The 26,350-nt window shown below is 42.7% G+C and overlaps 1 protein-coding gene across 1 annotated transcript in view; it reads left to right on the top strand.

Annotated features, from left to right (window-relative positions):
* Positions 1-23,390, top strand: part of Sipa1l1 (signal-induced proliferation-associated 1 like 1) — a 333,975-nt gene extending 310,585 nt beyond the window's left edge. Inside the window, exons 18-24 of the mRNA XM_013013587.1 lie at positions 8,053-8,292; positions 9,096-9,261; positions 14,592-14,838; positions 17,858-18,004; positions 19,582-19,696; positions 22,292-22,373; positions 23,021-23,390. Of these exons, the coding sequence (XP_012869041.1) occupies positions 8,053-8,292; positions 9,096-9,261; positions 14,592-14,838; positions 17,858-18,004; positions 19,582-19,696; positions 22,292-22,373; positions 23,021-23,164 (1,141 nt within the window). The 3' untranslated portion in view covers positions 23,165-23,390. The remainder of the gene's footprint in view (positions 1-8,052; positions 8,293-9,095; positions 9,262-14,591; positions 14,839-17,857; positions 18,005-19,581; positions 19,697-22,291; positions 22,374-23,020) is intronic.
* Positions 23,391-26,350: the final 2,960 nt, after the last annotated feature.

Here is a 26,350-nt window from a genome sequence, read left to right as displayed (position 1 = left end):
GTGTGTGTGTGTGTGTGTGTGTGTGTGTGTGTGATGTATTTGCATAGTTCCTTACTTTAAATAGCTTAATATGAAGACCTATTCATGTTGTGGTCCGCAGTGGTCCCTAAAGCCTCTGAAGCCTCTGTTGCTGTATATACCTCTAACCTGAGCCACATGTTTCTCTAGGCTCTCTGTATTAGTATGCTTTTGTGGTTACTGAATATCACCCTCTCATAGAGGGTAGTCACTTGGATATCCCTCTCACCCATTTAATCATTCCTATTTCACTTGTTTATTTTCCCCCAGTGCTTTGGAATTAGTGTCTCCTGAAGCCCTCCTAAATTGTGGAGCCAGTATTAGATATAGTATCGAATTGGCTGGTATTGAACACAGTCAGTCAGAGGAGCCCTGCTTAATCATTATCTTCCATATTATCTATCATTGAAAGACTTGTTATTTGTACAAGTAATCATGGGAAACCCATTTAGCTCCCCTCCCCTTGGTATTAAGCCAGCATTCAGCCTTTGCCCAGATTTTGCCACAGCCATTTGACAGGTGACTAATTACTGCTTTCCTCCTTCTGAAAACACCATCCTTAGCAGGCCCAGCCTGGCTAAAACCCATTCCCTTGTGCCATGCCTGAATAGTAGATGAGTCCCAGCTATCCCCTTCAGCAGCTTATAACAGTACAGACAGTGGTGAGCAGATATTTTTCATGGGAAGGTTTGGTCCCAGTGATGATGCAGAAATCCATAGCATTTTCCCCAGCCGTCATTTGTTTAACACTTGGGGATTTGATTGATATTCAGGTCCCCTATCCCAGTGGTTTATTCCTTTGTGAAGTCAGCAAACAGTACCATAATGAGTAGCATCACTTTTGCCCATTGATCCTTCCCACTTACAAAGTTTTACACAACAAGGAATGCAAAATAGCCAGATTGCAGCACATTGGGTTCATGCTTTCTTTTGGGTTTATGCTTTCTTTTGAGCATCAGGTCATGATGTGAAATCTGGACAAATTCAGAGTCTCATATTCTCAGTTACCTTGTTGCTCTATTCCCTTCTTGTGTTTATGGTGGTGGTGGTGTGTGTGTGTGTATGTGTGTGTTCGTTTTCAAAATGCATATCCTAAAACAACCAAACAGAAGCCTGAGTTGTTCCATTTTGTGGAAAGAAGTAGCCTATGGTCTTCATTTAAAAAAAAAAAAAGGAGGTAATGATCAGTTCACAGTGACATCCTAACTAAATCCTCCAAACATATGAACTCTTTTTTTACAGTAAGAAAAGAAATAGATAACTACAGTTGTCTTTCCTGGTATATTTGCCAGTCTTCCTTTTATATTATTAGCCTGTTACCTTCCTATACAATTCCTATCAAGTAATGAGTCACCATGGGTAAAACAAAATTGAAACCTGTTGAATTAACATAAAATCTGTAGGATTATGCAACAGTACAGCCTTACAGTTTCCCTTCAGAAGCTTGAGGCTGTCAGTTTTATGTTAGCTGTACTGTAATTAAACCCCTTTCAGAGATTTCTGGGAGACGTGTAGCTGCACATCCTCAAGGTAGACTGAGGCCAACAAGCTGTTCAGCTTCAACGAAATCCCACTAACCGCTGTCCAAAGACAAAGCCACAGGGAAGGAGACAGGCCATTGTAGAGTGAGAGGTTTATAAGCTCCTATAGCAGTTGATAAACTCTGGGAAATAGAAGGATCTGTTAGCACTGTTTTCCAATACACATGTCTGGGGTTCTAGAAAAATCTTAACTCTGCATTGACCTCAACCTGCAGGGACCACAACCCATAGCTTCATCTGGATTTGGATAAAGAAGAAGTTGGATTTTTACCAAATATAACAATTCACATAGATTGGGGCACAGTTCTTAATTGGTATGCACATTTTCAGGGAGGTTTTTTTTTTTCCAAGTGTCCAGACATCTTCCAACACTATTCCAACTGGAATTAGGATGCTGCATATTTTAGAAGAGTTTACAGGTGATGCTGTATGCCCACTCATGCTGAGAGTTGATACTGTACATTAAGAGAGGCCAATGAAATATTTTTTATCTGTGTCTTTGTTCTCAAATCTAATCAGTTGTTAAATAAAGCTAACTGATTTATAACCATTAGTGAACAAAGTGTACTTGGCATTTTACACCCAGATCTTGTATCCACTGTCATGTTCACAGATAAAACCAATAATCAACCAATAATCAGGTTTAATAGTTTTAAGTGATTATCCTAAGAGGATACACTTAGAAGCAGAAACATCATTTGTAGATTTCACTGTTTTTTACAGTAAAAAGAAAGCAATAGCTTGTTTTAAATACTTTGAACAAAACACATAATCTGCATACATAATTCTTCCTTACATCTAAAAGTTAATCACCAAGCTGTCTTTTATTTCGTCTTTCTTTCATCATATATTAAATTCTTATAATTGCCAAGGACTGTCCTAGGCATAAGAAATGTGGTCGTGAGCAGAACTGAAAGCTTTGCAAGCCTTCATGGAACTTATAGTTGAATGGAGAGACTGCAAAGAGGTCAAATATACAGTGTCATCCAGGGTGACAAATACCAAATAGGAATATTTGCTTGAGGAATACTTTGGAGGGAGTCTACTTTGTTGCTGGCAAAGATTAAATTTCTGCCTTCAAACAATTATTTGTTGTCCATCAGAGAAACAGAAACTTCTGAAATTTTATAGAGTGTATATGTCACTGTCTCTGATGTTTTTGAGCATTTTCTTTAACTTTTCTTTTTGTGCAATACAGAAGGTATTGCTAAAACAAGTAGTGGACTGGGAATGTGGCTTAGTGGTAGAGTGCTTGCCTAGCGTGCATGAAGCCCTGGGTTTGATTCCTTGGCACCACATAAACAGAAAAGGCCAGAAGGGGCAATATGGCCCAAGTGATAGAGTGCTAGCCTTGGGCATAAAAAGCTCAGGGACAGTGCCCAGGCCCTGAGTTCAAGCCCCAGGACTAGCAAAAAAAAAAAAAAAAACCAGCAACAGCAACAACAAAACCAGAGTCGCCATTTTCTACATGAAGCAGTGTTTTGTAGATTGATGAACCCTCAACTTATTTTCTACTCTCCAGGCTAATTACTTCCAGCTTTGTTTTTGGTGGAGCATACTGGGGTTTGAACTCAGAGCCTCAGAGTGTGCAAGGCAGGTGTTCTACCACATGAAGTATGACCCAAACCCTTTTCACCTTAGTTATTTTTCAGGTAAGGTCTTTCAGTTGTTGCCAGGGCCAGGCCATCTGAACTTGATGGCCTTGATGATAATCCCACACTTCCTGATTTAGAATCTGCTTGGTTTTTGTGGGGTTTATTTTTATTCACAGTGTTAGACTTTCTAGATAGGTGCTCTACTATTGGAGTTATGCCTCCAGATCTTTTTGTTTTACATATTTTTTGAATAGGGTTTGGATTTATTCCTGGACTGGGTTAGACGACCACGTTCCTATTTATGCTTCACACAGAGCTGGGATAACAGATATGTGCCATCATGACTTTCCCGGTCTCCATCTCCTGAGTAGCTGGTATTGTAGGCATGAGCCACCATACCTAGCCAATTATTTCTACTTTGATTCAACCATTAGTCTTTGAAATCCTCAGAGTTATTAACCCACTATTATCATAGTAGGTTACCATATCAAGATTGATATTGTTCAATTAAAATGTGGGAATTCAAATGTACCTCAAATACAGTGGTTTTCAATGTATGGGTGAGGGACCATTGCATCCTATGGGAATACATCAGAAGCAAGAATTCTCATGCTCCCTAAACCCATCCCACCTACTATTTCAGAATTTCTGGAGGGTAGCAGCAATCTTGCTCAAGTTTGAGAACTGGCTTTAGTAATTCAAACCTGCCTGCTCTCAAAAGAGTGCATATGAGACATGGTAAGTTGTTAAAATATACACATGATTATACAAGATGAAAGATGTGTAAGCTAGATGATAATAGATCATTGCTTTTCCATTTACCAGAATCTGCTTCAAATTCCATCCAGGCTTGAGAATTGAGATTTCTGTGTTGTAAGTATATGTGAGGTGTAGACATAGTAAAGTCAAGGGAAATCTGCAAACCGAAGACTATGTCATCTCCCCTGGTAACAAACAGTCACAAGCCTGTCATACTGTTTGAAAGTATGCCAAAGGCTGTTCTCTTACATTGTGGAAGCATCTTTGTCATTGCTCCCTCCATGAATGTGTGCTGTTAGTAATCTTGGCCTCTGGTGTCATGGTCTTAATGAGCTTATCAGCCTTTGTGTTTTTACTCACTTCCTTTTTTCTTTTCTTTCACCTTTCTACTTTTAATCTCCATACCATAGCAGATATCTAGTATTATTATGTATTATTTATCTAATATTGATTTAATTTGGAACAAGTTTACATTGCATTTCCTTAAAATTGATACTTGTTATCAAGAGGTATGGTTTCATTGTTTTTCAGTTTGTTTATGCTTGAGATTTTATGAGGTTTCTTCCATTCTCTTTATCTGGAAAATACCTGGTTGGGGGGCGGGGGAGATACCAGAGTAAAGCTAAGCATTTATTACTATATTTTTTATAAGGTTTAAATCCAGTTCTTCCTTCTTACTTATAAAGAGGATTGTTCTATTTGATCCGAAGTAATAAGATCTAGTTCATATGGAAAGCCCACCAGATGAGCCTTGCTTAGTTTCCTATTTTCCCCTCATCTTGTTCCACTCCATTGGCTGAGCCTCAAGGACTGATGAGATCTACTCCTTTCAGATTATTGACTTGCTTATTCGGTGCATATTTCATGAAAGGGTAACATCCATACAGGAAAAAGCACATGGGTATACAGCTCCACATGATCACTATCCACATCAAAAAGATATTACCAGCATCCATGTGCTACATATGTCCCCATTCCTTCCTTATTAATATTTCCTCAGGGTAAACACAACCCTGAATTAGAAATTCAGATGAATTTTGTCCATTAGGAGGCTTTATAAAATCGAGCCATAACAGCTGTAGTCAGCTGTAGTCAGCATTATATTGGCTCAGATATACCCATGTATGCAAGTAGCATTGGTTTGTATCCTTTGCTGGATTTTTTTTTATTGTGAAAATACCATACAGAGGGGTTACAATTACATGTGCAAGATAATCATTACATTTCTTATCAAGCATTGTTGCCTGCTCCTTTGTTTCCTCTTCCCATTCCTTCGCATACCCCCCACCCCCCTACCTGATCTTCCCCCCACCACCAAAGTTGTAAAGTTTGTTTTTTGACATAACGATTTGTACATTTCATTGTTGGAATAGGTCCACCTGTATCCCTATTTAAACAATTTGTTTTTTCCCTTCCCCTCCACAAATTATACCAACCTCAAATACAGTGAAAGCAGGGGTTATACCGTGGGGGAGGGACATACAAAGCAACAAAGAAATCATCTTATAAATATGTTAGAAACAATCTCATGAAAGAAAAAAAAACATTTGAATACTTATCTTGGGATTCATTTCCCTAACATCAACTTATGTGACCTTTTCTGCTTGACTCAGACATATACTAGTTATTGCAAATAAGGGAAACCATTGGACCTATGTTTCTTTGGGCCTTGCTTACTTCACTTAATATAATTTTTTCCAAGTCTTTCCATTTCCTAACAAATGGGGCAATATCATTCTTTCTGATGGAGGCATAGAACGGTTAGGACATTCCTCAACCGAATTCTGCATCCTATTGTTGGACATTTGGATTGTTTCCATTTGGGGGATATTACAACTTCTTGAGCATGTTCTTTGTTACAACTCTGTGTGCATTTCTTTTGAATTGGCAGGAGAGCACTTTCTATGTCAAAGGATATACATTATGTTCAGCTTTAGTAGAAACTGTGAATCAGCTTGCCAAAATGGTTATGACAAGGAATACTCCACACAGCATAGTTCTAGGTGCTTCACATCCTTTCTGGCACTTGATATTAGAACTCTAATTTTGCCATTCTGGTAGATGTGAGTGGTTCCTCATGATTTTAATTTGTATTGGTAACTGGGGATGTTGAGTACCAGTGTTTATGTCTCTTTTATTTTTATCTTTTAAATACACTCTTTTTTCCCCCCAGTCCTGGGGCTTGAACTCAGGACCTGAATGCTATCCTTGAGCTTTTTTTTGGGGGGGGGGTTCCGGTTGTGGGCCCTGAACTCTGGGCCTGGGCACTGTCCTTCAGCTCAAGGCTAGCACTCTACCACTTGAGCCACAGTACCACTTCTGGCTTTTTTTCTTTTTGCTTATGTGGTGCTGAGGAATCGAACCCAGGGCCTCATGCATGCAAGGAAAGCGCTCTACCACTAAGTCACCTTCCCAGCCCCTCCTTGAGCTTCTTTTGCTCAAGACTAATGCTTTCCCACTGGATCCACAGATCTGCTCCTGGTCTTTTTTTTTTTTTTGTAATTTATTGGAGGATAAAAGTCTCACTGACTTTCCTGCCAGGACTAACTTTGAACCATGATCTTCAGATATCAGTCCTACTGAGTAGTGAGGATTACAGGTGTGAGCCACTGGAGCCTGGCTAAATGTCCTCTTTTGAGTAAGTTTTTCAAACTGCTTTTCATTTTCCTTCTGGGACCCTATTGTTGGAAATACCGTGTGTATATTCTCGTAGTTTGTGTCCTTTCATGAACAGCTCTTAACTTTAATGTCTTTAGTCTTTTCCTTTATGGTCCTGTTAAAGAAACCCGTGCATCTCTTGTGAAGATCTTCTTTTGTATTATAGTTCAGAATCTTTTGATGTATAGCTTAAATATATAATCCAGCTAGAATTGGTTTTATGTTCTCACCAATATATAGTATCTAGGGACAATTAAAAATCTGTGTTTTATCATACATTTTTAAATACTCAAATAGTTTCAGATTACAGAAAAGTTTCAGAAATAGTGTAGAATTCCCATGCACTCCTCAGCCCCCCTGGCTTCTCCTCCTTTCATATTCGTGTAGGACATAGCCAAGCAGTCAATATTGATGCATTAACTGAAGTCCATATTTATTTAGCTGTGGCTCATCAGATTTTGACAAATGGAACTGCCATTGACCGTGTGCTCTGAAACCTCAAGCAACAGAAAGTTCACTGCCATAGGAATCACCTGTCCTTGGACTCCTAAGCAGAGTCCAAAGTAGAGTCCAAAAAAAAAGTGTGACCGTGGGTCTGTGGGACCTCTGGAGGTCCTGCAGTTAGAGGCCATTGTAGCTACTCTCTCATCCCCAGTTTTGGAAAATTCTGCCTTCATCATAGTTTTAAATTTGCTTTGTTATAAAACAGCTTTTTCGAGTTCATATTAAAGCCAGATTCCCTGGGGAAGGAGAGCTCGGTGCACCCCTTAGCCCTGGGTGTGAGGGAAGAGCTATGTCCCTCACTGTCTTCCCTTTTTCTTACCTTGGCCTTAGAAAAAATCACCAGGGTTCCTTCTAAGAAAACAAAACACATTGCCAGTGACCCTGCCAGGCTTTCCCCTGATCTTCTCTCATGTCACTTGCCTCTTCTAGACTTAAGTGTGAACCAACTTTAGTGGTACCAATGTGACAGTCTTAACTGTTTTTACCTCTAAATCTAAAAGTACAAACTAGCCGGGCGCCGTTGGCTCACGCCTGTAATCCTAGCTACTCAGGAGGCTGAGATCTGAGGATCGAGGTTCAAAGCCAGCCTGGGCAGGAAAGACAGTGAGACTCCTATCTCCAATAAACCACCAGAAAACCGGAAGTGGCGCTGTAGCTCAAGTGGTAGAGCGCTGGCCTTGAGCTGAAGAGCTGAGGGACAGCGCCCAGGCCCAGAGTTCAAGCCCCACGACCGACAAAAAAAAAAAAAAAAAAGTACTAACTAAACCCCAGTGACCATTTGCGACTTTAAGAGCAGACTCTTGAATTCTACTGAGAACACAAGAAGGCCAGCCAGTCATCTCCATTAATACTTTATGAAACATTCACTACTCTTTAAGCTGGGCATCACACCCACCCTGGATATCAGCTCTGTAGCTGACATAGAGACCCTGAGATGCACACTTAAGACCTTTTGTCTTTGTTCTGCCTCTCCTTAGTACCATGAGCTCCCGGCACTCTGCCAGCCCAGTTGTTTTCTCCAGTGCCAGAAGTTCACCTAAAGAAGAACTTCATCCTGCCGCCTCCTCACAGCTTGCACCTTCCTTCTCTTCCTCCTCCTCCTCTTCCTCTGGTCCTAGAACATTCTACCCCCGTCAGGGAGCTACCAGCAAGTACCTGATTGGATGGAAAAAACCCGAAGGAACTATTAACTCCGTGGGATTTATGGACACAAGAAAGTAAGAGTTCTTTTACTTCTCTTGCTGAGTGATTTGCTTTCAAGATGGCACAGAACAGAAAGGGTTTGGACAGTATCTTACAAAGAACAAAGTCAGGCTATGGGGTTTGGAGGCATTGGTTTAGTGGAAGGATTATTTTTCTTTCCCAAATAAACTTTTCTTAAATTGTTTCTCTCCCTTATTCCCTGAAGATTTACTGCAGAACATTTGGATCTGAGACTCTTGGCTCCCTGAGGAAACAGTATGTCTGAAGGGCACACTTCAGAATAATTGAGCCTCTGGTGCTAAGACTGCTTCTAGAGCCTCTGATTCTATCCGTCTCTACCTTAACATAAGACAGTTTCACTGTATCTCCCAGGCCAGCCTGGAACCTGCTCTATAGCCCAGGCTGGCCTCATATATCCTTATCCTCCTACCTCCTCACAAAGGCTGGGAGCACAGTCTGGGTTCAATATTAGAAAATGAGAGAGTATACAAGAGGATAAAGGACTTTTTGACACAGTATAGCCAAAAGTTAAGTGGTTCTTTTAGTTGTTTTGGTTTTATGAGGGTTAAGTTTTAAATTCATACTTCTCTAGTAAGCATGGTGCTAATTTTGGCACAGCAGAACTAATAGTTTCCTATGAAGAATGATTTGCTCATCAGACTTTATTTCATGTTTCAGTAGGATTCGGTTAACATGTAACTGGGTGGATTGTGATGTAAACAGAAGTCGTTCTCTTCTTTAACATATGTCTGTTGACTCCCCTCCTCTACAGCCTGTCATGCCTTTGGTTTTCCCCATATCTTCCCTTCCTTCCCAGGCGTCATCAGAGTGATGGCAATGAGATATCCCACACTAGGCTGCGTGCCTCAACCCGGGACCTCCGGGCATCCCCCAAACCAACCTCCAAGTCCACCATTGAAGAGGATCTAAAAAAACTCATCGACCTTGAAAGCCCAACTTCTGAATCACAGAAGAATTTTAAGGTACAGGAAAGGGCTTAGGATAAAAAGCAATTAGAGTTGTAAAGTTCATTTTTCGACATAACGACTTGTACATCCCATTATTGCAATGGGTCCACCTGTATCCCTATAGGGGGGAGGATTGGGTGGGGGGCAGGAGGAGGATGGGAAGGGATGGGAAGGGGAAACAAAGGAGGAGGCTACAATGCTTGATAAGAAATGTACTCATTATCTTGCCCATGTAGTTGTAACCCCTCTGTACAGTATTTTCACAATAAAAAAAAAAAAAAGCAATTAGCCATGATGGAACTGTAGGTCAAAGTTCTACCCTCCAGGGGGCACTGGTTATTAGCTCCTCTTCACTTGATCCTCCTTCCTAACCTCACCCAGTTTTCTGGTGATTTTTCACAGTGCTCTCCCCACTCAGTCTCTTCACTCTTGGTGCCTATTAACCTGCCCCTGCCCCACAGCTGTTGCTTCTTCTAATGTGTCCTACTTAAGGTTCATGGTCCTTGGTCCTCATATGACATTGCTTCACAGAATTCTGCCCCTTCCACAAGGCCTTCAGTGCCTTCTACCTCTAGAGGGTTCCTCATCCTGCTCTCACAGAAGCCCCCAGCTCACCTGCTGGCCACACAGGGTGTGTGCTCCCCAGGAACCAGCAGACCTGCCTAGTGGCTAATCACAGCATACCATTCCAAAAAGAGACGGACCTCTTCAGTCTAGCAAACCCAGTCTTCATCAGTGTCTTTTGAACATTTCAGATCTCTGTTCTTAAACCTTTTCTCTATTTCCCTCAGAATTCTTGATGCTTCATAACTTTCCTAAAGTCCTGTCTTCTCCTCTACTAGCCCTGAGTACTGGTTTAGTATTTGTATTCATGTATCCGTTCCAGACTTGTTTTGGATCACAGAGTGAGGTTTTGTTTGTTTGTTTGTTTGGTTTGGGATGAGGGTGGGGACACTGGTGTTTGAACTCAGAGCCTCCTACTTGTTAGGAAAGTACTCTACATACAGCTGAAATACACCTCCAGGCCTTCTTTGCACTGGTTATTTTTGAAGAAAAATCTTGATTTCTGCTAAGGATGATCCTTCCTATATGATAAGTTCCAGACACGTGTCTGGACTATAATCTGTCTACTTGTTGGAATGACAGGCCCATAACACTCTTCCCAGCTATTGATTAAGAAGAGGTCAACTTTTCTGCCCACACTAGCCTTGGACTTCGATCTGCTCAATCTCAGCCTTCCAATTAGCTAGGATTATAGATAGGGGTCACCAGCATTCATCTAAAGTTTCCTTAGTTCAATAATTTAAATTCCGTCTGAAGGGTCTGGAAAGCTTTAATTTCATAAGTACTTGGAGAATGGATTGAAAATGGAAGCTACAATCCCTCCCCCTCACCGCTTCTTGCTGAGCAGAGGAGAGAGGTATACCAGGCAGGAGGTGCCATGTGTTCTTGGCACTTCTAGGCTTTCACAGCCCATGTTGTGCATTTGTGTGTGTGTCTATATGTATGCATACACACCTATGCATGTTTTTCCCATGTTGGTCAGATAAACCTCCTAAACTCAAAAAATCGACATTTGCAGGAATTCACTGTGTCCCAAGGACCACTCTGAAGTGGTCCACTCTGAAGGACCACTCTGGAAAACAAATGATTTATTAACATGATTTACTATATTACCAACTTGTTTTATAGATGCAGCCATTCTTCTGTCATTTCTGTTTCAGAAGCCAGCACTTAGCAGTTGTGATTCATCATCCAGGGTACAAATGGTTTCCTTAGTAACCTTGCAGAAGATTTTGCTAGAAACTTCTTTATCCATCAAAACCCAAAGAAGTATATTAAAAATTTTAAGTATCAGTTTCAAAATAAAAATTATTACAGATATTTTTCTTTGAGGTCAGAGGAAATAAAACTTGCCCAGGAAAGGATCTTTCCACTAATTGCTACTTGAACATTTTGGCAAAGAACAAACAAATTAAGAGCTCTCATTTTTTTTGATTTATTCATGCAGTGGAAATAATTGAAGGCAAATGTCTATTTTGCCCTTATTGTAGGCCTTGGCTTTCAATTTCAAAATGAATTTGACATTTCTATTTGAGTCAGGGGTGCACTTTGTTGTTCTGTTGACTCTGTTAACATGAGACCCTCTACAAAGAAAGTATGTCTGCTGGCTCTAGCCTACTGCAAGGGGCTAGCTGAGAGCAAGAGCTGGGAATGTGCTGGCTCTCTTTGGTTTGTTCCCTTCTCCTTGAGTTGATTTAGTTTCAGATGAGTCTAGCTAAGTAACTCCATGTGTCTTCTGAGAGCCATCATCTAAATGACCGGGTTTTTGCTTTGTCAGGGAGCATGCCTGAAGAAGTCTCCCAGGCTACTCCTGGCTCAAAGACCCAAACCACTGTGGCAGGCTTCAAGTTACTGGTAGAGGCCAGCTTAGGGCCATGATACTTGTGACTTACAGTGGCTTTCTAGGATGACCATTGCTATTGTCTGAGCTATTGTCTGTCATTTCAAGGCTCATCTGCCAGTAACAGGACTCCCTATTGCAGGACATGACAGTACTCTACTGGACAGGCTGGAGCCCAGAGTATCCAAGCAGCTGCCCTGAGCTCTGCCTGGAAAACAGTGACAGAGCATCCATCACCACAATCTAGGAGGGCTGGGGAGGGGTGGGAAGGGACACCTTCCTTCCTGAGCACAGTTTGGCAAGAGAATAGTGAATGGCATATGGTTTGACAAAGCAGTCAGGGTGTTCTGGAAAACCGGGTAGGATTGCACACCTTTGAGACTAGGAATTGAGGAGGGAGGAGGTGAGGTGCCACACCAGCATTTTTGTGTAAGATAGGAGCTCTGGGAAGGTTGCGTCCTTCTATTCCCAACCTGCCTGCCTGTGGTACAGGATGCTACAGCTTCAAGTAAAGCATGCCACCCAGAGGATCTTGAAGTCTATTACTATTTCCCAAAAAGAGCAAAAATAAGATTTAGTAACAGGTTTTGAAGACATAGGTCTAAGCTCTAGAGGTTGGGCTTGGCAGGCAGAAGCTTTCTGAGATAGTCCTAGAAGGCAGCAGAGGTGATCTAATTTTCAAAACCACAAAAAACTATAATCAGAAAACCAGTTAGCCTCTTCTTCTCATAGGTGCTTCTTCTCATAGGTGAGGGAGGAAATTGCCACCTCCGCACCAAACCAGATTCTCCTGCAGAGCACTCGCTGCAGCAGCTGGACTTCCTCATGAGCATCTCATGGACCTGGCTGAACTAGGCTTGGATTTTTAAAAGTAAACATGCTTGGACCAGGCACCAGAGACAAACACCTGTAATCCTAGCTACTAGGAGGCTGAGATCTGAGGATGGTAGTTTAAAGATTGACCTTATCTGCAATTAGCTACCAAAAATCCAGAAATAAAGGTGTGATTCAAGTAGAGTAGAGTAGTGTAAAGTACTAGTACTAGCCTTGAGCAAAAAGCTAAAGGGACATCACCCAGACTCTGAGTTCAAGCCCCTGGGACTAGTACAAAATATTAAAAAAAGTAAACTTTTTTTTCCCCAGTTGGTTTTGGCCTTGGACTTCTTTACCCTGTGCCTAATGAATGGTGTGTGCAGAAGCTCTGCCTCTTGTGTGGTGGTATCTTTGTCTTGATTAACCCATGGCTTATTAAACGTAAAAATGCAAGGACCTAGCTCTAGGTTTCTGGATTTGTATTATAGGAGAGCCGTTTTCAGTCACTCTGCATTCTCACTGTGGTGGAAAGTACCCTAGTGTCTTCCTGCCAACAGTGACTCTGCTCCTCTTCCCATCTTCACCCCCTGTTGTTTCCCATCAGTGTGAACAACAGCCCATGAGGACCTGAACCTGAGGAGGGATAACTTGAGTGTTCACAGGACAGGACATGCTGGTCTCTAGGTTGCAGTTTGTGTCTGCTGTTTCTCAGTTAAAAGGATTCTCAAAGTTTTGCTTCTTGTGGAAAAAATCTCAACTGAAATCTGATTTGGTCACCAAAGTCAGAACTTATCCACAAGAAACCTGTCTGGAACTATTTGTCATTTTGTTTTTTGGTTCTGGTCATGGGCCTGGATGCTGTCCCTCAGTTCTTCAGCTCAAGGCTAGCGCTCTACCACTTGAGCCACAGCGCCACTTCTAGCTTTTTTCTTGCTTATGTGGTGCTGAGGAATCGAACCCAGGGCCTCATGCATGCAAGGCAAGCACTCTACCACTGAGCCACCTTCCCAGCCCACTATTTGTCATTTTGGTTTAAATATTTGTCATTGATAAGACTGATTTCTGTGTTACTTCATACATAGAATCCAGGCACCGTGATTTCTGTCTGTAATCCCAGTACTCCGGAGGCTGAGGAAGGAGGACTGAAAGTTTCTGTCTTGAGAGGTTCAATTAGTGTAACTTCATAATTAATTCTTATTGAGTCATCTATTGTTCAAGTTATTTTATTTTGATAATCAAATGTCTCTGTTACCAGCAAGCACGTTATCACTTGACAACTTACGAGGCTGCTCTCCCTGCTGGGTGGCTCTGACAAGTTGTTGTACAAAGAATTTCATTTCAGCATGTCAGTTTATGTGAGAGTATAGTGCATCTTGATTGTTGTTACCTTTTCCATTGTTCTCCCCCATCTCTCCAATGACACTCATCTGCTCAAGTTGCCTGGCTCCATGTTTACCTGTGTACATTGAATATAATAACTGCCCACCCTTCCATTGAATATAACAACTGCCCACCTTTCCTCTCTCCAATTATCTGCCCTTCCCCCCCCCCACTTTCAACAACACATTTCAGCTTCCTGGTATTTGTTTCGTTAAACTAAGTTAGTTGTCCAAAGGAGTCACATCATTAGGATCTTCCCCTGTATATACCACATTTTAGTTAATTTATTTGTGTATCTATACAAAATGTTTTTTGCCACCTCTGATGAACAGTATTGTGGTCAGCCAGAACTCCACTTAAAACTTATGGTAATCCTGCCAGCTGTTGTGCTCTTGTTTTATAGCTGAGAAATCAAGCCCAGAGAGATTACATGATTTGGTCAAAGAGGATTCAAATAAAACATTTTTCTGACCCTAAGTCTTGCTCTTATCCACTGCATATAATATTGATAAAATCCACTAAGTTCTAAGTCTGAGTTACAGATGGACCCTGCCATGCCACACTCCAGCAGCCAAGGAATGAAGTAACAACTGGCAATTCCACTTCTTAAGGATGGGGAAATAGATGAGAGCCCCATAATTGGAAGGGGCTCATCTAGAACAGTGGCCACATGACCCCTCCCACCCCAACCTTGCTCTAGAGTTTCTAAGCCAGACACTGATGCCTGCTTGTCTCCCCTGTTTTCCAGTTCCATGCACTGTCCTCCCCTCAGTCTCCTTTTCCCCCAACGCCTATCTCGCGGCGAGCTTTGCACAGGACACTGTCAGACGAGAGCATTTACAGCAGCCAGAGGGAGCACTTCTTCACCTCAAGGGCTTCATTTCTGGACCAAGCGCTGCCCAATGATGTCCTTTTCAGCAGCACGTACCCATCTCTCCCCAAGTCCCTGCCACTGCGGAGGCCGTCATACACCTTAGGAATGAAGTCATTGCATGGTAAGTGTGCCTGCCACTGCAGGTGGTCAGTGGAGGGCTTCCCGCTCCATGCACCTACCCTTCCCTTCTGTGAGCCCTTTTGTCCCACATCAGTCACCCGGTATGCCTGTTTAAAACAGATTCCTAGGCCTCACCCAAGACCTGCTGAAGTTGAATCTCCAAAGGAATAGTCTGGAAGTTTGTAATAACAACATCCCAGCTCCTGCTGGGACTGAGTAGACATGGAAACACTAGATTATTTTTCAGAACTATTCCCAGCCTCCTATAAGCCAGACCTGCCATTGTCTTCTGTCTTTCCCAGGCTGTGACAATATTGCCTACAGGGTCAGCCACCCATCTGAAGATTCATCCCTTCATCCAGCATTATTAGTTAAGGAAATGGGTACCTTGCTCATCTATGCTATGTTTGCTCAGAGACCTAACTAGGTTCCAGTTCATTAATGACCATGTTTTGGGGACTTTAGGTTTAAGTTTTAGTCTTTTCCTTTATCATGTGCAGATCCACTTGGCAGTTTCCCTGGCTTAGCCCAGCACACACCTGTTGAATCACACCATGCTCTAACGCTTAACTCCCATCTTTTTTTCCTTCTGTGAATTCTGCTGTAGCTTTTCTCTTTTGTTTATTCAGATGTACATTTATTCTCCTTTTCAGAAGCTGTATTTTCTAAGCCTGCTGTTTGCCCTGCAGCATTCTTGAGCACCCACGCTCTTAAATATGTCTTCCTATCTCCACACTGCTTGGCAGCACAGTCCCCCTCTCCCTCTCACCCCTGCAGACACACTCAGCATGGTGCTGTCTTCCTCTGTCCCTCTTCCACCTATATATGAACAAGTCTCGCTTTCCTTTGCTACAGAAAGTCATTCCCAGTAAGTCAAAATGCACACATGAAATGATCACTTCCTGCCATTGGACTCTAGAATAAGCCTCCTGATGGTAACTGAACATGTCCCTCCCACTTTGTGCTGAATCCCATTACTCCTGCAGTTTTACTTGGATACTATTCCATTCCTTTTTTTAAACAATAAAAAGCCCTGTGTGCACCCTGTCTTCATGCCCATTATCACAGTGGGCCCTTTCTTCCAAGAAGCTCACGTTCCAAGAGAACAGCCTGGAAATCTGGCTCCCAGATTTCTCCCAGGTCACTGGCAGCCTGGGGGTCAAGGCTGAGTGAGCCTGCAGAGTGCTGGGAGCAGGAAGGGAAGGCACAGGCCACCTCTTCCAGCCTTCCCACCCTATCCTCTGGCTTCTCTGAAAGCCACATGGCAGCTGGGGTGATTTCATGATTTCAAGCAATCCTTGTTGGGCTGATCTCTCTGCCCTTGGCTCCTTTAGTGACTACCACTGAAATACTTGGGGGATGAAAAAGCATTTTGTTTTGTTTTGTTTCTTCCCCTTATATGGGAATTTGGGTCCCAGAGATAAAAGGGCAGAGGGTTGTGAGTGACACACAAAATTGTCTGTGCCACCTACTTACCCTTGGTGGGAGCAAGTTTAAATAGGAATGAGCATTTAATATCTGCCAGTATTTGCTGCCTTCCATTTACTCATAATTTTTCTAATTTTAAGCACATTAATAACTAGCAGCTGCACTTCAGAGCAGTTCTTTACGTAATTTGAAAGGGAAAACAAGCACTAAATATACTCTAGCTTACCAAGCTGGCATAAGAGATGAAAACTTTTTAACCCCTTATAAACAGGTACTTGTAGAGCCATATAGATTTTTTTTAAGTATAAGTTCTACTTTGAGCTGTGCGTTTGGTGGACTTACAGTCACGTTCTGAGATGTCCTTCTCATGGAATTGCACACTCGGCCATGGTTCCATCCCAGCTTCTGCCTCTTGAGCTGTGCCCTCCTGCCCCTGCAGCCTTTCCTTTTTCCTTTCTGTTGTCTGCCTCCATAAACATGAGCAGTGGCAATGTGCCCTCAGGTGGCACAAACTGGCTCCAGTGTGTGTTCCTCTCTGCCCAGACAGCTTAAGGTTGTTATGTCCACTGCTATAGAGATGGAGTACTCGTGTGCAACTAACTGTCACCCTTAGAAAGAAAACCACCATAACCAAGGAGTTTGTTTGTGTGATGCCCCAGATCTTGGGAAGGAAAGTGATACAGGTATCAATCCAAAAGCCTCCTTGTGGGCCTCCTTTGGTCACCTAGCAGTCCCACATATTGGGATTTGTTTCTCATACTACCTGCATTAGTCTGGCTGTGGGGGCCATGATACTCTGAGGGCACAGAGCACTGGACCTCTCCAGTCTCAGGAAGAGAGCCTATGGAGACTGCGGTCAGATCCAGGTTCCTAGTCCAGATAAAAATATAGTAAGCCCAACTAGCCACACTGCTGGCTTACACTTATAATCCTAACTACTCAGGAGGCTGAGATTTGATGATCACATTTGAAGCCAGCCCAGGCAAGAAAGTCCATGAGACTCTTTATCTCCAGTTAACTCCTACCCCCCCCCCAAAAAAATTTTTTTTTTTAAGTTGGAAGTAGAGCTGACTCAAGTGATAGAGCACTAGCCTTGAGCAACAAAGCTCAGTGACAGTGCCCAGCACTGGCACAAACAAAAATGAAAGACTCAGCTGTCTCCTAACAGTAGTAAGCATCCTTGGGCTGGCTGTCTCTTGGAATAGGTGTCTTCCTAGCCTGAATCCCTTGACTTCAGGAGGGGAAACTCAAAGAGTAGCGCTGCCCTAGACCCAACTGAAAACAGACGGCTCCTGCAAAGCAGAACTACTGTCTTTTGTCTGGGTGCAAAATTTACATTCTCATGACTCACTCCCAGGAGCGAGATGATGGGAAGTTATTTTTAAAATGAGGAGAGACAGAGAAGTCAATTCTTATTTCAGGTTAGCTTTAGAATGGTCACTAATAACCTACTAGACTACAACAAATGCCAGCAACAACTAGCCAGCAACAGATAGCTTACAAATCAATCATTATGGGAAATGGGTAAGGTCTTAAGTAGTTCTACTGTGGGCACAAGCACTAACTATCCTATCTTTTATCCCCTGGTGCAGGGGAGTTCTCGGCCTCAGACAGCTCCCTCACCGACATCCAGGAGACACGAAGGCAGCCCATGCCTGACCCTGGCTTGATGCCCCTGCCTGACACTGCCGCAGATTTGGACTGGTCCAACTTGGTAGATGCTGCCAAAGCCTATGAGGGTGAGTCTGTCCACTGATGATCCAGATAGTATGGCTCAGGAACCTGCAGCACCATGTTGTCATTTGCAAAGAGTGAGATCAAATCTGTCTACTCTGCCATCCTGAGCACACTTCACCTGCACAGCTGGGGCCCAGTGGGGCTAACAGTTACTGAGTGCTCAGTAGGGCAACACCCTGGCTGAGCACATGGTCTCCCCAGCTCAGGATGGAACCTAGTATTTCTTCTACCCAGGAATCTATGCATGGATACCTCTCTTCTCCCATAGCTAGAGAGGGTAAAGCATTCCAGCATTCATATAAGAATGTAAATTCTCATGTTTCACAAAGTTAGCATTGCAAAGCACACAGTTGGGGATATCAGGATGCTTGACCTACTTGGTTGTGACCAGTCTGGATAGATGTGGGATGCTTTCTTGGCCCTTCATGTTTAGTGCAGTAGCATACCTGCTGACTGTGTTGTTCCTGTGCCAGCAGCCTTCTGACTCTGTACTAGCTTTAGGCTAGAGGTTCTATAATGCAAGGCCTCAGATGGGCGTGGTCCTAGTTTGCTAAAATGAAAAAAACTACAAGCAGTGAATTTTTTTGACATAAGGTTGCCAATTATTATTCTTTGAATAAAGACTGGTTTTGTTCTTATCATTCCAAAACATTCGGTACTAAAAATATCCCTTATAAAATCATGATAGCAAATAATTGGGGGAGGTGTGGTTATTAATCTTACTTGAGAGAATTGAATGTTGCTATTCTGTCAAGTTTCAGGTTGGGGATGAAATTCCTAGGCTTCAGAAGTCAGCAGTCCAGCAACCAGGGAGCAGTGGACAGTGAATTCTCTTGCCTCCTTTGTGTTTATTTAGCTAATGGAAATTCCCAAGTATTAACTTGATTTCTCAAATTGTTGGTTAATCTGAGAAGGATTTTAGGAAGGAATTTGTAATACAGAAAGTAGGGACTTGGGCTAAAGGCCACCTCTTCGAGCCTTCCTATCCCCATCCCCTCCTCATGCTTCCCTGAAAGCCACGTGGTTACTTCATGGTTTCAAGGAGTCCTTATTGGGCCATAGAGTGGCCAGGCATCTTGTGGGAAACACACTTAAGGAAGGGTTAAGACTTCAGTACACAGGCATCATCACTGAGTGAAGAGCTTTGGTCCAAAATTTAGCACAAGGCCTCTTTCCAGGGAAACATTAGTTAATAGCTACTTTGATGAACAGGGAGAGAATAGACTAAAACTGACTCATAGCAACTAGTTTATGAAAGGAAGTTACCATGTTACTCTCCTTTATAACCAAAAGAATAATATTTCTCCCTGTGAGAGTTAGGAAATAAGATAACCAGGGAGAGAATAGACTAAAACTGATTCATAGCAACTAGTTTATGAAAGGAAGTTACCATGTTATGGTCCTTTATAACCAAAAGAATAATATTTCTCCCTGTGAGGGTTAGGAAATAAGATCACCGGTATGTCCCGGGACTTTGATTAGAATGTACTAGTCAGGTAGGCCATTCATTGAGTTTTGGGAGACAGGCCCCAAGGATGCAGTTCCAGAACATTCAGTTGTTTTCTCCTCTCCCTTGCAGTCCAGAGAGCCTCATTTTTTGCTGCTAGTGATGAAAACCATCGCCCCCTGAGTGCGGCGTCCAACAGTGACCAGCTTGATGAACAGGCTCTGGTGCAGATGAAGGCATACAGCAGGTTGGTCAACAGTTGTAAGGCCCCACTCTGCCCTGCATATCACCCCAAGAGCAACGGATGCAACAGAGGAGATGGATGACACAAGGTTTTGCCGAATGAGGCTCGTCCTGGCGGTGATGCCTCTTTACTTTTTAGTCAGAACGCCCTCTAACAGAGTACTGCAAACACAAACTGTTCTTGGATGACTTAAGGTCAAAATCATGAATATCTCTCACTATTGAATTATGAAATCAAAATTGTAGGATATCCATCATTTGTTTCTGGGGGCGTAATTGCAAGAGAAATGATTAGTATTAAATGTCCCTGGGCCCTGTACAATTTAGTCCTGGAATCTGGCTTGTTAATCACTTCCCCAACTGCCATTGTGGCCATGCTGTAAATATGTCCACATCATAGCATGCACCTCAGAGTCCCTGTGTTATATATATATGCCTGAGAGACGCGTAACACACCAAGCGAATGAGCAAGGGCGGGAGGCTCAGCAGGTTTTCTGTGGATAGAAAGCCTGGACTTGATGACCACCATTTAACTGCAGAAACTGTGTTTCATGTTTTCCTCTTAGTTTAAAATGGTGAAGTTACAAGCTAGATGTGTTATATTTCTGTATATGAAAGCACCCAGTGGTCAGCCGTGGAACATACAGAATAATCCCATCAGTTTGAAATCTCTCTCTTTAAAACCATCTGAGGACGATTAAGAATCCAGGGATGTAAGCTAGGTGTAATTGATGCAGACCTATAATCCTGACCATACATTCAAGACCCACCTGAGCTATATAGAGTTGGCCATGTCTCATAAGATAAAACAAAATAAAAACAAAGAAGGTAGACATCTATTAAATGTGGTCAAAGCAGACAATAATAGGAAAAGGAAGGTTGCTGTGGTCACACTGATGGACTATGGGACTAAGGTTTGAAGACTTCTCAACAAACTTACAGGGGCGTGCGCTTAGAAGAGAAAAGCACACGTGATTTCCCGTGCATTGTGAATGTAACAGAGATGCCTCATTCTCTTTCACCACTAGGATAACAAAGGTGAGCAGAGCAGCAGTTTGGTTATTGAGAGTCAAAGCAGAGTCCAGAATGGACCTTCTCAGGATAACATTTCCAATAAAGAGAAGTAGTCACACTTTTCTTGGGGGAGAGACTGTTGTCTTAGAATCTTAGGATGAGGGTGAGTTGGACTCCGCGTTCAGAGTGGACTGAGCAAATGCAGCTGGGGTCGAATGTGCTTTAACATACTGTCAGTGCACTCGGACACAGAATTCATTTTGAAGAAGCTTTACAAGACCAGTGCCTGAGCATTTTGTCAGGCCTGGCAGGCCCTTGGGCACCTTGTCCCCACACGCCATTGTTTCTGCTCCCATTCTGCCACATCTCTGGCTTTCCCCCATCCAGGTATGACCAGCCTGTTTCCACATCATGGATGGCAGCCACCTCTTCCCAGTTAAAAGCCACTCATTGTTATCTCTTGGTTGTCTTGTCTTAAAAGTTCAGAAGTCATTATCATTCATTTGCCAGGTGCCTGCCCTTACTTCAGGCCACATGGGCCTTATCTGTTATAGACTAAGAATTTGCAAAAGGCATCAGCACAGTTCACTTCACATCAGGAATTCTAACTTGAACTTTGGTTTTTGAAGTAAAGAATTTCTTTTAAAAATACCTATTATCCCATGATTGAGACAATTTGGGGTCACCACCTTTCTTCTTTGGGCTCACCACCTCTTTTCTTTGGGCTCTGGAAGAGGGCAGCTACACATTTTCCCAATGAAAATTTCAAGTTCTCTGTGAAAGAATCTAAAGTCATGCATATGGCTAGAATTTGTGCAGGAAATTTTTAACAGCTCAAATTCAGGTGTGAGGGGGAGATAAAGAGTTGACAGAGGTCTGCAGCCGAGGGTCTGGATTGTGGAAGCACTCCTGGTCTGTGGTCTGCTTGGCCTTCCAGCCTCCTGCACCTCCTTTGAGACCCCACTAGTCTGAATAGCACTTAAATAAAACTCAGTTAAGCCTGGTGCCAATTGTAATAGCACACAATTAAAGGCATTAAACTTTTGAAACATGTAATGTTATTTTTTTTAATATTTGGAGGTATATAGACTAGTGTTGTAGACATGAGTATAGAAGCATAGCTACAGGCGCAAGAGTGGTTACAGACCATTGTTTTGGGACTCAGAGACCTGCCTGTCCTGGTGGCCACAAGCAGATTCTGCCTGAACTCTCTCCTACACAAAGCACCAAGCTCATAGAAGAGATCTGAGGAATCATTGCACTGTGTGACTGTTGCTGCTGCCAGAAAATACCTCTTGTGCTTCCAGAGACCTTTCTTGCTCATAGTCAAGCAGTCTTTTGTCAGAAGATGTGTCATCCTTAACAAAGGAAACCATTGATTGACTGCTGTTCAATCCTGTATTATCTTTTGTTAAGATCACCATTTTTCTCTTTTAAAGTAGAGATGCACATGAAGTTGCCATACTGAGTAATTTGACATTGCAATCCATGTTACAAATACAGCCTCCTCAGGTTTTTAAAGGAGAGCACCACCCCAGCTATGGCGGCACTTGCCAGCATGGCCTTTTGTCTCTTGTTCCCGCAGTAAGGATTCCTCTCCCACTCTGGCTTCTAAAGTGGACCAGTTGGAAGGTATGCTGAAGATGCTTCGAGAAGATCTGAAGAAGGTACACATTCTCTTAATTCCCAGTCTGGAAACACTCTGTCTTGACTATTACTGTCAATGTGTTAGTAGAGCCAGGTGTGGGCTTTTTCCTTATGCAGTTGTCCTGTCCATGAGTCCAGGGGGTTGTGTGGAGCTCCACTCCCGCTGACACACAATGTGCAGAGACCTTCATTGTTGCACATACAGAGTAATTGTTCCCTCCTTTACGAATGCCTTTGAAGCTCAGTCAGGCCTATCTAGACCCTCTTGTGGCCTTGCCAGCCTCTGTGTAATGTGTCATTCCCACCTACCTTGGCATTGTTGTTCAGGCTTTTGCATAGGAGCAGTGGACACTTTTGTTTCTTTAGTACCTCTGACTTCATCAAGACAGCAGCCACCAAAAAAAAATGGCCTAAAATTCAAGACAGCCCTTCTTAACAAATACATACTAATTGTTCACATGCTGAGCTAATCCTGTAGTAGTAAATCTGTTTAGAGGCCCTGGGCTTAGAGCGGCTGTGCCTCCGGGACCAGGCCATGTAGGCAGGTGTTTTGTGGAATGAAGAATGGAAATGGGCTCATCGAAGGGATTGATAGCTACTCCTCCTGAAGGCTGGGCAAGGTAATATCAGCCCTCCTAGTTTGATTCTGCCTTACTTTACCTCCCAGGAAAAAGAAGACAAAGCCCACCTTCAGGCTGAAGTGCAGCACTTGCGGGAGGACAACCTGAGGTTGCAGGAGGAGTCACAGAACGCCTCTGACAAGCTGAAGAAGTTCACAGAGTGGGTCTTCAATACCATAGATATGAGCTAGGGCTGCTGAGGGGAGAGGGGGTGGCGCGCCCTCTGGTGGTCTCCTGAAGCCCCTCGTTCATGCCTTCGAAAGCATTCTCAGAGCATCTTCCCAGCTTCCCACTTTGCCCCCTTCTGGGGAGTGCACAACACAACTGCAGATCCACAATCATTATCTGCCTTTTGTAGAAAAGCAAAACAAAAAAGTAAATAAAAATTTTAAAAAGTAAAATAAAAGTTTAACTGCTAAAATGTGAATGTCTTTATTTTTTTGCACAATATCTTTATCTGTTATGTATAAAAAGAAACTGGGCCTAGGATCAGGTCCCTCCTGGCCCATCTGCCTGTATTTCCATCAGCTTTCTGATCTACTTCAGGTAACCCAAGCTTTCCCTGTTATCCTGCAAAATATCATTGTCCTAGAGAAATAAACATTTTTTTAAAATCATTTATTTGGGGAGTAGGAGGGTTCTTTCTTTATCTTCTTTCCTAACACCAGAGAGGGCATCTTTGAGAAAAGTCCCACCTCCCTTGTATATGAGCTGGGACTGTTTGACCTATCACCAGAGCCCAGCAGGATTGGAGACATTCACAATAGCCAGCCAGTAACCCAGAGAGGCACCATATTGCCAGGCCTGCAGGCCATACCCCCTTCTGACCCCAAACCCTGATGTCACCTTCTGCCTGTTCTTTCTAGGGGCTCTTTTTAGTTTGGCTTAAATAAACCCCACTAAATTGGAATCAACCTCTCTTACAGAGTCCTGGCTCCAAGCATTAATTGGTTTCCAAATTCTGCCAAACTAGAACCTTACCTGTATACACATTGAATGCATTTTGGTCAAAAGTATATAGTAGTTGTTAGAGATTTTAAAAGATGTAGCAACATTGCTTCTCAAAATGACTAAATAAATAACTTCTCTAGGAGAAATCAACAGTGAATGTGAGACCATGAATTTTAATGCTTGGTCCTTGGGAGCAATGACTGTAATAGAATGAGCTTTTGGAATCTGCATGCTCCAGTGTGAAATTTAAGCACGGCATTTTCTGCATCCTTTTGTGGCCATCCAAAGGACTCTGCTGCAGAAATTATTAATGTGCTGTTTTCCCTGTCTAGTGATGCAGGCTGTTCTGGGGCCCTGGGCCTCACCCCTGCAGAGCATGAAGACTCGGGGGGCCAGCCAGTGTTGACTGAATTGAGAAGACTCTTTTATTTCATGCCTTCATAATTGTCACTAAACTGGCCCCTCTGCCCCTTCAGTGGTGACGCTGATCTAAGGGAATGTTCAGCCAACTTAGTGGTTTGTGCTTAGAAGTCTCCGTCCTAAGTAATCTCAACTGGTTTGTACTCCATTCCTGAGAACAGGAGGGCTCCCTCCCACCCCCGCACTTAACCTTCCGCCAGATTTTTCTGCTACCGTTTCATTTATAATTGTGATTTCTCCATGGGATTTTTGTTGTTGATGCTGTTGTTGGCATTTCTATCATGGAAGTAGGAAGATTTCAGAGTACTTTGTAAAGATTTCAACCTGTCTGTCCCTCTCTAACCTGTATGAAGGAGATTATGCATTGCCTGAAATCCTTTGTAAATGAGAAGCACTGCTATCATCCACACACTCTGTGTCTTGCTTACCCCTCTGAGTTTTGTTTTCATTTTGTTTCCCATTTTCTTCTGGGACTTGGGGCAAGCTATTTATTAGAGTTTTGCAACAGAGTTCTTGTTTGAAGCCTCTAAAGACTACTTGTAAAATCAAACAATAAAATTCATTTTAAACTCTCTTGTAAAATGTGTTGGTGTTGTTTGCCTAGTGTTTTCTTCCTTGAAAGACCACCCAGTAACTCACTGACCTTCCTTGCTGCGCCCTATTTTTCATTGAGCTCCGTTAACACTAAAGATGAGTCTTGAAAGATGGTCTTCCAGCATTTTAATATGCTTGCTTGCATGTCCATGGAGAGTTCCCATTTTGCTTTACTGTTTGTGACTTGGTTTCCTCTTCCTTTTCCACATGTAGGTCTTAGCTAACAGTGTTATCATTCCCTGAGACCTGCACACTTGTGTACTGCTTACTACACACCCGAGTTCTCAGAGGAAGTTGTTGTGTGCTCAGGGAATAGAATTGCCTGTTAATATTAGGCTATGCAAAAATATAATTGGAAAAGTTAATCTACTGGAAAAAAAAATCAATGTATTCTAAAGTCAAGCAGAACCTTTTTTTTTTTTTTTTAATCCGCCACATCACGTTCCTCTCCAATGGTGCAGCTAATTGAGAACTAACAGGAGGTTTTGTTTTTTTGGGTGATTTTTGTTTGTTTGTTTGGTTCGACAGTTTGGCAAATTCTAGAATTAGAACGTAGGATGAGAATGGATGCCACAATATTTTGATTGACAGGCTGAGAAGCTCTGTTTAGACTGCTTCTAAACATGGCTTGAAAGGTTTATACCATGCTTCTGAAGGGTTTGACATGGATTAGGAGTTCTTCAGGACAGATGCCATTGGCCTGCATTGATAGATGGAGGATTCTCGTCCCTCAGTGGACTGGAGAGGTCCATGGGCCAGGCTCAGAGTCTGCTGCAGGTGATAGCTGGGTGGAGTTACCAGCTCCTTAGGATGGGGATTAAAAAATGGTAATTCAGGAGGCAAGGAAAGAGATGAAACAAATGTAATCCTTTTGCTTCTAGCTAAAGGTAGGATGATCTAAAGCCAGATTCCTGTCTCAGTGCAATGTTCCAGCATCCCTCAGCTTCTGCTTCTCTGGATGAATAAAACAGATTCCAGTGCAGGAATGACACACTGTCAGACCACCACCAGTAAATACTTGGACGTTGCTAACATGAGATGTGGGATTACAAGCATGTTGCCACCTAATAGTGGATACTTTTCCCATTAAGAACAAAACATAACCAGTGACCTGAGTATAGGAACATAGTTTGGTGAAAGAGGCTAGAGCTCAAGTCTCATCTGTTAGCAAAACATTGGTGTTAAGTCAACTGTTGCCAGGTGTACTAGAGACCATAATAAACAAACAAAAAAAGTCCTCCCTTCTCCATCTCGCGTGACAGATTTTATTGTCCTGGTGTGTCAAGTGTTAAGAGCTGAGTGGGCCTGAAGAATTGGGGAGAGCTGAGATCCCCCTTGGCCTCATGCCCTTGGCTTTCTGTTTTAGAGCAGTAACCCAAACTTGCCTCATAAGTTCCTGGGCAGTTCATTAG

This window comes from Dipodomys ordii, unplaced genomic scaffold (assembly GCF_000151885.1).
Source record: "Dipodomys ordii isolate 6190 unplaced genomic scaffold, Dord_2.0 Scaffold2, whole genome shotgun sequence".
Classification (NCBI taxonomy): Eukaryota; Metazoa; Chordata; class Mammalia; order Rodentia; family Heteromyidae; genus Dipodomys; species Dipodomys ordii.
Note: the sequence above shows the minus strand (reverse complement) of the source record. Positions and strands in the feature narration are given on the sequence as shown.